General features: G+C 42.5%; 1 protein-coding gene across 4 annotated transcripts in view; it reads right to left on the bottom strand.

Moving 5' to 3' along the window:
- Positions 1–12,701, bottom strand: part of Ca-beta (Calcium channel protein beta subunit) — a 118,246-nt gene that overhangs the window by 19,084 nt on the left and 86,461 nt on the right. For all 4 annotated transcript variants that reach the window (XM_077659660.1, XM_077659663.1, XM_077659661.1 and 1 more), the window contains 8 exons: positions 10,858–10,980; positions 9,282–9,415; positions 9,045–9,067; positions 6,912–7,030; positions 2,905–3,044; positions 2,330–2,442; positions 1,849–2,000; positions 1,083–1,178 (listed from right to left, as the gene is read on the bottom strand). In XM_077659660.1, coding sequence (XP_077515786.1) covers positions 1,083–1,178; positions 1,849–2,000; positions 2,330–2,442; positions 2,905–3,044; positions 6,912–7,030; positions 9,045–9,067; positions 9,282–9,415; positions 10,858–10,980 — 900 coding nt within the window. The remainder of the gene's footprint in view (positions 1–1,082; positions 1,179–1,848; positions 2,001–2,329; positions 2,443–2,904; positions 3,045–6,911; positions 7,031–9,044; positions 9,068–9,281; positions 9,416–10,857; positions 10,981–12,701) is intronic.

Genomic DNA, 12,701 nt, shown 5'->3' with positions numbered 1-12,701 from the left:
TTTGGGAGTGTGTTCACAACTGAATTACCTTACATTTCACTATTCCTTTGCAGTACAGTGCAATGACATGAATGTTGCCATCTAAAACACTTACATCTTCCATATTGTCCAACAGGCTAATTCCAGTGACAATAAGTTTAGATGTTCTCCCTCATTTTTGAGAAAAGAAACCATTAAGAAATGAGCCTGAAAATAATTGCTATCCTCATAGACATACAGCAGTAACTATCCCTGTACAATACCAAACTATAAAGGAAGCTTTTGAAAGGAACACTGAGGGCAAATTCAAGTTGTCCTGTATTGATCAATTACCCCACTTTAATGGCAAAGATGCAACTTTCATTGAAAACGGAGCATTGATAAGCTAGAACGGGCGAAGGAATGAAATACTTGTGTTGCCACCACCAGCCATTTTCGCAAGCAAACTGCAGTTCATCAAGAAAGCTTTTTCATATGAATCCCCGAAGCTAGCATTCACTTCCAAATGGTGATTACAAAGTCCTCAATCTTGACGTCAAGTATGAATCGAGGGACCGAAAATTTTTTAAAGGAATTTCCCCAACAATAGATCCAACTTTTACTCCCAGAAAAACATCAACATAACCAGAAAGAGCCACAGAATCTATTCATACTAGCAACAAAAGTTGGATGAAGATGTCCTCAATATCCCTTTAAGAGTGAGCCTGACAAAATAGTATTCTCTGTTGTTGCTACTTTCGAAAAAGGCAAAGTTACAGACTTACAAGCTTTGTTACAAGCCTGTAACAAAGTTACAGGCTGTACAAAGTTACAGGCTTATGGAGCAATGCCCCAAATGCTGTCTGTCAGCCTGCATGTTGTCTACATCAGTCTGCTACTTCATAAAAATTTTAAGGGGTAGTCCAGTACGTCACTATGCATGACCCAGAAGAAGGCAATTGAATGGCCAGAAAAGCTAACAACATCCACTGTTCTCCCAAAGCTCTTCTCTCTTCAAGAAGTATGCAGCACCAATAAAAAGCTGGCCGGCAAAAAAGCACAGGGCAACAAAATTAACTGCAACTTGCAGGCAAGCACTGCTAATAAAAAAAAAGAAACCTTACCGGTGGGCACTGAGCCAGTTTTTCTGCAGCCACCATCTGCACATTGAGATTCCGACTTTGTGATTTACCTCTAGATTTGATGAGACGTTGAAGAACCTGCACAAGGAAGATAAGATCAAGATTAGAATAGACATGAACATTTCCAATTACAGAGTGGGTTCAGCTTGTTCGACAAAACCGGTTCAAGGTAAAATTAACAATATAGGATTTCAGGCGTTACCCAGGCTCAGATAGCTTGATAATGCATGCAAACTGGCACAGGTTGCAGAAATTTTAATTGTAACCCATACAGGCCTAGTGTCCTATATGTAGGACACTGGTTTTTTTGCACAGTAACTCTAAAAAAGTTTATTGTGTAAAAGCTTGCGCCGGCTAGCATAGATTCAAGGGGGTCTAAATTTTCAATGTGCAAGGGTTGTGTTCTGCGTGTTCAATTTTGTGCATTCTGTGCATTCAGAAAGATCCAGCAGTCTTGTCTGGATGCAAATTTTGAAATTCAAACCCATATAGTACTACACTACTGTATTGTCAGGAGGAAACCACTGGACTATTTTTTCATATTTCTGAAGTTTTGGCATATGCAGCAACTGAGAACCACAAACACTTAACAGTGCAGCAAAATCTTTGCCGAATTTTTTCAACACAAACTGTGAAAATGCAGTCTGATACAACAGACCATTAGGTAATTAACCAACATCAAGTATAAATTGAATATTACTAGAGCTCCACTTCTTTTGCTAGGCAGGAAGGAAAAGTGGCAACTGACCTTTGGTGAGGATATTTTGACATACACAATGATGGGTGCTAGTGACGTTTTGGCCAACTGGGAGGGGTGGTTGATGGTATCACAATCAAGGACAACCAGTTGCAGGGTCCGTGCCAGCTCGAATATTCGTTCGATCTCTTGTTGCACCTCCGCTACAGCCATAAATGAATAAGAGAAAGATCATGATAAACTCCCATTTTAATGGTCACTGCAAATGCATGCCTGCTTATATAACACAGGAACTGTTAATATCTCTTAGCCCCAATGTACAGGTAGTCTACCGTTGAAAAAACAAGCTGCACCGTGCCTCAGAATAAACATGCATCTGTCTGCAGAGGCATGCAGATTCAGCACTATAATCGAAACTTATTAATACCGAGGTATAATATGCAGAACTATTTAAGATGAACGCCACAACAGTTTCCTTGCATCATGTGCTACACAGTCCACCTAGCATTTGCACAAAGGACCAAGAGCTCACCTAGGCAGCTTGTTCGGCTGTTTGAGCGTTCCATAAGTGCGCGCTTGCCGGCGTTGTTGACAGCAGAGCGCTTTGCCAGTGATATGTCAGCAGTCACTCGAGTTATAATAATTCTGCAGGAAATAAACAAGAACATTTACTGTTACTGCACAATACAACTGTAGCCCCAAACAAAACATTCACATAATGTTTACATGTGAACTTATCTGAAATTGCAATCACGTGTTGTATTTTTAACTAACAATAGCACCAACTGCCATACTATGAGCACAATTTGTTAAACTGTACCTATTTATAACCAGGCCTCAAACTGACTGTGTACATGATAATTATCAATCAGTACTGCCGTGCTTTTACAATATGCAGCTTTGTCATTTCAGAGGAGTAAAGCAAAAATATATACACTATAAATACCAGGATGCCTTATGGATATCTGTCACGGATATCTGTTCAGAAATGACTGCATATGGTTCTCATTACAGTCAAGCAATATGAATCACAAAACCAAGATGGAAGGACCAAAGGTGTTATGGATCACAAAAACAAGATGAAATGACAAGAAATGTTTGACTAACCTGCCTTCAAAGCGGTGCTTAAGAAAATCGAACAATGCCTTCTGCATCATATCTGTCACCTCGTAGCCCTTGAGAGAGGGCCCAACCAGAACCACTGGTCGCACTGAAGGCACTACATCATACGGGCTCAGGCTTTCCGTCTGGAAAAACAAAAAGAAAATTAGCTATGCACTTTTTTTCAAATGCGTTCTACTTCATGATCGCATAGCGGCGCCCAAAGCACCACATGCCAGCACAAACACATGCAAAGTGCTGTAGGATACTGAACTCCAACTTGGGTATGACAAAACATATTCTCTTTTATTCTGGTGTCTATGTTCACAACACCAGCAACGAAAGAGTCCAGAAAACAAGCTCTTTTGGACCAACACACAAACAAGAGTAGCATGGGTGTACTCTTGAGTGAGTTAGAACTATTTCGAGGCTCTACATTTTACATCAGAAGTTGCACAAACACATAATATGCTTTACACTACTTAGTGCCCACTTCCCAAGCACATGAATGTGAAGGGAATTCACATGCACACCATGAACTTGATTACAGTTCCTCATTATTTTTAACAGTTTCAGTAATTGCACAGTAACCTAGCTGACTGGTTAGTTCAAAAACAAATCACAGCTTGATTCAAATCACATTCCATATTTTGTGCAAATCTTGGCCATCACCCTACACAGCATTATAACAAAACATTATAACAAATTATAACAAACACCTGTTTGATAACATGCACACACACACAAGATCTAGAATAACTGCAGAAGATGCTGCTGCTTAAAGAACTGTTCTCACGGTAAAGTCCAGTCGTACAACAAGATGAAATGCATGCCCATTTTACAGTTTGTGTGCACTACCTGCTTAATTAACATTACCAATAAAAAAGGCAAGCTTCAGAACAAACTTCAGGAATGGACACAGAAAAGGTACAGTGCTAAGGAGCTTTCATACAACCCCACCAGAGCATGGTGTAGGTCTTTGCATATCAAAATGCTCAGTAAAGACCAAACAGTCCGAATAGACCACTGACCTAGCACAAATGGTACCAGGCAGGGGGGCTAATAAACATGTTCAGGAGGTCACCTATTTCCACCTAAACCTAAATTGTGTGGAGTGTTGTAATAAACAATCACTATATGGCAGCAAAATAGCTTTCACCACATTTGTTGAGCCCTTGCACAACTGTGACCATGCTATTACAATCAATTTGTCTCAGCCTAGTTTCCTGCTGCCACTGTTACGATTCCAGTTATGGCATGTACGCACACCTGACCAGGATAGCAGCTCTGCACAAGTGCAAGAAATCTGCAGACATGGTCCCTTAAGTGAAGTTCACACAATCAAATGAACTTCTGTAACAGCTAAACAAATAGGACACAGAGCATCATCGTACCCCACGAGAGCACATTAATCAACAACCATGGTTCACACACACCCCGCAACAACCTGGCATGCAAGGTGCATTATGCTTGCACCGTTTAAGCACTTCTGACAAACATAACATTTCTGGTGCAAACAATGATATTGTAGATAAGATTGAGCATTACATCAAAAGGAAAAGACACCATCTTTAGGTTAGGAAAAATAGTGTTTATACCACAGTTGGCTTTGTTTCAAAGTGAGAGCTGTATGAGGGGCTTCCTCTGGGGTACATGGCATAGACACGTACTGCTGTTACTGAAAACTCCCTCGTTAGCGTGCTGGCCAAAGAGGATATCACTGAGATCAATCTGAGCTGTGGGGGACACATGCGCACTCTCGAGAGTGTGGCAACAGTAATCACAAGACCCTGATGAGCCTAGCAGTAGCCAATCTCATGTGGGGGGGAGGATGCCCTATACAGCAGAGCCCACTTATAACGAACATGAGTGTCACATGGCGTCTGTTCGTTGTATCCCGACGTTCGTAGTAAGTGAACCACAGCTTTGAAGACAGTTGTTTGTAAAAACACAAAATTTTTTCTTTGCGAAAAAGTCTGTGATGGACGTCTGTTTTTGCAGCGCAGATCTAATGAGGGAGGTTTCTAGTTTATTTAAAGCAGAAGCGTTTGCCGAGGCCCTTGGCATTGACAAGTTGTCTGAGGCTCTCTATGTAGCCCATTGTTACAGGCAGGCTTACTGGTGCTGGCTCCGAAGTTTCTTCCTCATCTAATTCCTCCGCGTCACTCTCGTCCTGCACTTCAGAAACGATGCCCTCATCCGCACATGGTTCCGCGGTGTCGGCATCGTCATCGACGGAAGTAAAATCATTCCAACCAATGTCATGACCCCCCATGTCGGAGCTGACACCACGCTGCCACAAATCGCCGCCGGGCTGGTCATCTTCCGAAGCATCAGGCTCGGCATCAGGCGCCGAGTCGACGAAGCTGGCCTTGTGGAAGCAGCTCCGCACGCAAGTGGCCATCACCCCCGCACAGGCCGCTTTCATCTCTACCGCTGAATACAATGAAAATGGGCACGGTGTTCCCGTCCGCTATCCTGAATTACGAGGGCCCGAAATTTGAACGAAGCCAGCGAAACGTCCACATCGCAACTAGAGTGACAAAAGCGCATGATGGGGTTGACGTGCAACGTGCACAAGCGGCAATCAAGCTAAAGATACAGACGCACAGCGCCAGCGGAGAGACCACTGAGAGGCACCCGTGAGCGTCAGTGCAGCCACTTCTTGGCTCCCACGAAAGGCCTGCTTCACTGAGTGTGGCCTCCGCGATCAGCACCGGCGGTGCTGTTGATCGTGGAGGCTACGCACGGATTTGCAAGAGTGAGGAGACGGGAGTGGAATTGCGAGGAAGGGCGGAAGAGTGATCTTGGAAGGCACGTCGGCGGGGAAAGGGTAGCTCGCTTGAGAGCAGCACGAAACGGGGCGGACAGTTCGCCTGTGACAAGGCTCGGGAAAACATACCGCCCGCCGGGTGCACAAGGGGTTGGAGGCAGGTTATCTCGCATCGCGGCGCCGGGTTTACGCAGTCCGTTCGCTGTGACCGATCAGCAGGGCTTAATGACGTTCGTTATATGTTTATATGTTTGATTTTGTGCCATTGAAATAGTGTATATTTTGACGATCACGCAGGTCTCGTTCGTTATAAGCGAAAGTTCGTCTTACGTGGGGCCGTTATATGTGGGCTCGACTGTATATCCTGCTGCCACATTTTTGCTCTTGAATAGTGCGACATATCGAATTTTTTTTGTTTTTTTCCCCTTGTACATATGTGCATGCTACAAGTGGAAGCATTCTATAACAGTGTAAGGTTGCTCACAATGCAGGAACAAGATAGAGGTGATTCACCATGACCAGATTTGGCTCATTGACAGAATTAGAGGGTAGTGTACACCGTGCTAGGATGCTATGTAATAGAGTGTGTGGCATTCTATGGTTGCATGAATTGGCAAGGTTCTCGCGCAATCTGCACCAACGCAAACATTAAAGCTACAAATGAATACTGTGTCAATGCTGAAAAATACTCGTGGAAAAAAAAAAAGAAAGGCAATCCTTAACGCACCACACTCCAATTTTATCCAACACAGCGCAGAAATAAAGCCCATGAAATGAAAGAGAAAAGTTCAGTGACTTCTGCTCAGTTCCAGTATTTAAGCAAAGCAACAATATTAGTGTGCAGACTTCTTGCAATGATGGTATGAAGAAAATTTTCACCAATGACATCATTACAAGAAAAGGAACAGTGTTTTATATTAAATTTTGTTCACCATTGTGGTATGTATATTGTATTCTTGTTCATAAAAAATACAAATCTTAAGCATCTTGCAACATATTAAATGTAGACTCCTAGCTCCAACTGCAAGACCACCAGTACTGCAAAGCTTCTGCTTTAGCACTGTGAAAGTAGAACAAAGTGAAATGCTATATGACTCTACAGCGTGATCTAAAGAAAGCAAATTTTAGCATTCAGTCATTCCACATAAAGATGCAGCAGTATTCCCATTTGGTGATCCTGTCCCATATTATTTACAATGCCCGCCTCTGTCTATGGAGAAATGCCAAAGACAAAGCTCACCTTCTTGAAAAATGGTTTTCGCTTCTCTTTGGCAGGAAGTGTGGTAATAACACCTCGGCCAAGCTTCGTGTTGCCAGGACTGTCACTCTCTTCAACATTGCTCTCCAAACCATTCTGGTCTGCATTAGCACAACATGGCTTCAGCACAGCACAGCATATCAACATTACAAATATTAACAGAGCATCACAGAGATCATTACTGCAACTTATGTGACTCCACACACAGAACACAGACAGATATTCACACTGACAGAGCAAAATAGCCAGATGTAACCAGCTGCTCCAACCAAGTATCAGTAGAAGAGGAGGGCTGAATGTTTAGCTTTTACCATTCAAAATTATGCCAGAAATTTAGCCAAGTTTCATGATATTCATACAATCCAAGTTTCATGATATTCATACAATACAACGAATTCATCAGACAACTTCAAGCTTATTTCATGAAATACAGTTGACTTCCTTTAATATATTCCAGGCATGCAAGATCTTTAATTGTCCGAAGTTCAAATAAAAAAGTGTATATTATAAATTTTCAGCAAATTAAATCTGCATTCGCTGAAAGTAGCCTGCGATCTGTACCTACCTCTGCCTGCACAAGCAGTCTTGCAATACCAATATGCGCTACTGTAAATCAGCACTGTCGTTACATGTTAGGACCATTTCAAGGTCGGCTGTGGTCACTGGATATCACACTTTCAAGCTTATGAAGCTGTAGAGCCTATCTAATGCTAGCCAATTAGTGACTGAATTCATAAACATACTTTTAAATAATCAGAGTGCGTGACTGGTCAGGGTCAGCGTGCTGGCCAATAAGACGGCAGGCAAACCATAAGTCACAAGCTGTTAATTCTTAAGTGTGAGTACGTCTGCAAATTAAGCCACAGCATGTTATATACAACAGAAGGGACACCTCCCACTTGTGTTAGCAATTTTAGTGAAACAGTATAGTATGTGCCTTTTAAATCATCCTGACACAGGCACATACGGTAACCTGAACAGGATTCCCATGTTAGTACCTTTAGCATGACCGGTAGCGCCTGCATTTTACTAATCAGCAATTTTGTCCAGTCTGAGTTAACCAGCGTTCAACATGAACTGTATCTAATAAAATTGTCTGAACTTTTCAACATGGGTGAATTACCTATGTGAAAAGGACAATTAGGCAATGTAATGTACAGCGCATATTTATGCCTCCACCCACATAATTTTCTTTTCTCCGATACCCCAATTTTTTTTCACATTCAAATTTTGCAGAGATGATATTTTGTGATCTGTCTCATGCAATATTACTACACCAATGTCATTTGGTATAATATATGGCATAGATGCAATGACACCAACACCATTTGGCATTGGTAGTGGTGGTGGTGATAAACTTTTATTTGTCATTGGTGCTTTTTTGTTTATGCAGTAAATACAAAAAAGGCATCTCTGCAAGGGCACCCCTCTAAATGGTCACCCTGAAACACCACCACAAAAAAGTGGCTTGATGAAAGCAGGAGCTATAAGAAGTCCCTGCCTTCTGCTAGCTTTGACCGAAGCTACATGAATTACTCTTCACTTCACTGTGGGCAAAACACACAAGAAGAAGTGGCATGGTAGCTCTGCAGCGCTGCTTCTCCAGTTTGCGTCTACCATGCAGATATATAGTGACACCAGTTCTCACAGCTCACGAAGCTCACTTTTTCAGAAACCAAGCTGGCATATACGATGGCAGTTTTACTTTTCTACTGCATGCACCAGGCAAGCACCAAAAGAAATGACCACAAAATAACAGCCTAGAAGAAAAAGAAGTTACAGGCAGGGGCATATTTAGCCTACTGGTCAATTAATAAATACTGACTAAACTAAGCCAACCGCGGTATGCGTCATGTATGCTGGGCACATGATTCACAGCAACTGTTCAAATCATCGTAACAATATGATTCAGCTATTCAGCAATGAATAAAGGATCCATTCAAGTATAACTAGTTGAATCTGTTGGCCTTGCCCAGAGAAGTAGCCCAAGGCAAACCAAGTGATAAGGTAGCAAACCATTAAATAAGACACAAGCCAATATACCAGCCATCATTTTAAAGATGAGTTATAAGGAACTCAGCAAGAGAAAAATGCTAGATGTTTTCTCAAACTCACCAGGAGTAGGTGGTGTGGAGCCCCTGTAATTTTGGAAAATAAGAAGGGACAAGAATGAAAACAACATTCTTTTCTTCAGCATAGCAGTGCACTATACAAGATGAGCAGAAAATAAAAATTTGTGTGAAAATGGTAATAGCAATACGGAGAAACTGCTGTGCACTTCATCAAGCAGGTATGGCAATCAAAAGGCATTCTGCAATTATAAAGAAGACACGAAAGAAATGTAGACCCTACCTTGAATGCAATTTACTGCTGCGTGTCTGAGTCTGCTGCAAGATTAGGTTTTCCAATTTGGCTGGACTAGGAATGAAGCCCATGTCACAGCCTTCCCTCATGAGGCGGCCCACCCACCAGTCATTGTTGAACTTCTGCACATTCAAAATGCACACCAAACAAGCACGTCACAAATGCAGCATCAATTTAAAAAGAGTAATGCACTGGTGGCCACCAGCATTTCACTGCTGCTTAACCAGCTCCAACAAGTTTCATTGCAAGTGTATTTCAGAGAATCTCGATAATACGAATCTCATGGAGCCATGAAAAATGTTTGTATCATGCGAAATTCGTATTATCCAAGGTACTGCGCGACCACTGATTGCGACATCGGCAATGTGCGGGAAGCCCTGAGTGCCCGATGATGATGGCCACGGCTCGCACATTTGTACCATTCGCAACGGCATGGGAGAGCGTTCGGAACATACGAAATTCTTTACACTGCACGCAGTGCACTCTGGCCAGGAAATTTTACAAATTTGTATTATCCCGAAATCCATACCAACCGTGATCGCATTGTCGAGATTCCACTGTATAGCACCCAATGCAAAGGTCAATGCTACTGCACGTACCACACATAGTTTTTCAATCTTTTGCACAATTAAGTTAGGCTAGCTGGTACTTTTTTTAATTCATGGACTTGCCATGTGGCATAAGATAGGGCTGACAATATATGCTACAGATGTAGAGGCTATTTTCATCCAGAAACCTGAGCAGACTCCTCTACTTCCCGCCTACGGAAAACAAGAACAAAAGCGCACATAGGAATCCACGTTAGAAGTGGGCAGTGCAATCATTTTTTCTAGAATGCCTGGCTTCAGCTGAAGCAGCAGAGGTGGTGCATCCATTTATGCTCCACAGAGAAAGAGATCGAAGGTGTCAGCTTCACTGCTAACCAATTTCACTTTCTTAGCAGTGCATAAAAGGACAAACACTATAGAGTGAGAAAAGGACAAAACGTATGCTTCTATAGACCTGTGTTTTGTTTTTTCCTGGCGTTGTTGGGTATCCTGGTTTCATGGAAACCTTACTTATAGACACTGTATGAGCTCGTAGCTCGTTTCCTATCCCCATTTCAATTGTACTAGTTTAATTAAAAGAAGTCAGTAATCACATGGACCTGCTCACACCTCCAAAAACAAGGAAAAACTTGCACAAAAACAATGTGGTACCACATACTGCATGCACATCTGACCAGACTCTAAAATTAGTAGTGCCACTGCCATAACTGATAATGCGCCCCTGCTGACGAGGTACTTCCACTACTCAACAATTTGCAGTTGCCATATACATGCAGCTGCAGCCTATGAACAACCTGTAACAACCTTCTTTAAAAAGTAGTGATAAAGAATTGTGCCTGGCAAGTGCTATAGCAATGATTTGGGAGCCAAAACTGCATGGGATTATGACATCACTAGAGGCTCAAGCAAACTGCACACTCTTTTGTTAAGTATTCAAATGCTGCTCCCCAAGCGAAATAAACATGAGTTTAAAAAGGACGCCCTAGTGAGAACTAGTGAACAGAGAGCACTCTCACCTCCAGAATCTGAAGATAGTCCTTGACTCCAAATGAAATAGCATAACCGTGCACAGGAGAATCGTCATCCAAGCTTCCATCATATGCCATGTTAGTTCGCACCGTAAATGCTACCACTTTCTCCTGAAAATAAAGACAGCAGTAGAAGCAACCCTGTGAGCACTCTGAACTGAAATTGCTACACAAGCCTGCTTCTATTCAGCCATGTGTGTTCAAAAACGGTGACATAATGCAACTGTATCAACTTTTTTTACTGTTCAGTGGAGGCACACACAACACGCATGAGGGCTGATATATTGTATTTTTATTGTGTTGAACTGTATCACATTAAAATACTGTATTGCAAAATATTGAATTCAAGGGTAGTGGCCCATAACTGCATTAATATGCCTAATATATAAAAGAGGTACATAGCAGTTTCGATACTGCATTATAATTCAATGCTAAAATTAGGAGCTCTATTTTCAACTTTACAAGCCTCTATTTAGACATTCTAGAGGAACAATTAAGTGCTATGCAGTTCCACACAATCTGCCAGCTAAAATTGGTCACCAACAATTAACTTCTTGACCCGGCAGAACCAACAAAATCAACACACATATGTTGCTCCAGAAGAAATGCGCAACTGACTAAAACACTGCAAACAAAAGCACTTATTTTAGTCAATTTCGTGTCAGCGATTGATAAGGGGCATCAAAAGCAGCCCATGAAGGCAACAGGCAGTGTAGGGCAATCCTAACCGCCTATCTCCACTCCCAGCTAGTCCGCCATAGGCTCGCGCATAGGCACCTCCTTTTTTCTAAAAGCAAGAGGGAAAGGACAGGCAGGGCAGCCCGGAGAAAACAAACATGGGCGCGGCGCGCGCAGCAGTGGGCGGCCGAACAAGCGCACCCCCCACCCCCCCTCCAACCTCAAGCTATAGAGCTCACAGCTACGGACGCGCGCAGCATCCCAGGCTCGCCAGGAATTTGGCCTTGGGCGGGCTGGCGTCGTCATTACTCCTCTGATTCTTTGTTTTCATACTTGGCTCCCTCTCATCGTCGTGCGCAGGCACACGGCACGCGCCGGCCCACTTCCCAAATGGGGAAGGAGCGTCGGTGGGTCGGGAGCATACCACATATAGATACGATTCCCTCGCTGTCTATACCACCGCCAGTGCTAGCGCAAAAAAAAAAAATTATATATATAGCAGACAAGGCGAATGAAATAAGGGGCTCATTTTGACAAACATATTAAGGAAGCCAGCAGTCACCGAAACCTAGGCGCATAGAGGAATGTTTCTATTTTTTTTTAAATTTATAGTGCCAATCAATTGGTTTAAAGAAAATTACTTATAAAGCAGCAGAAAAAACAACCATGCCGCCGGTGGGATCCGAACCCATGGCGGCATGGTTGTTTTTCTGCTGCTTTATAACTAATTTTCTTTAAACCTACTGATTGGCACTAGAAATTAAAAAAAAATAGAAACATTCCCCTATGCACATTGGTTTCGGTGACTGTTGGCTTCCTTAATATATATATATATATATACATACATACATACATAAAGAAAGTAGCGACGAATTAGTTAAGCATGATGTGTTAGGACTCGAACTACGAATGAATAGTAAATGAATACGGAAGTTGCGCGGCATCCAGACGCTGCCGTCGGTTGCAGGCGCACGGCAGCTGCTTTAACCCGGCCTTTTGATACCGTTTGATACATATCATTAAAAACAAAGAAAGGCGTCACCCGGCAGCAGTCGGAAGCAAAAAAGATAACGTTCTCTCTTCCATGCGTGCACGTTCCTTCTCTCCATTTAGAACAAAACAAAGCACAGAGTACTTCATCAAGGGGCATCGCA

The sequence above is a fragment of the Amblyomma americanum genome, chromosome 3, assembly GCF_052857255.1.
Source record: "Amblyomma americanum isolate KBUSLIRL-KWMA chromosome 3, ASM5285725v1, whole genome shotgun sequence".
Lineage (NCBI taxonomy): Eukaryota > Metazoa > Arthropoda > Arachnida > Ixodida > Ixodidae > Amblyomma > Amblyomma americanum.
Note: the sequence above shows the minus strand (reverse complement) of the source record. Positions and strands in the feature narration are given on the sequence as shown.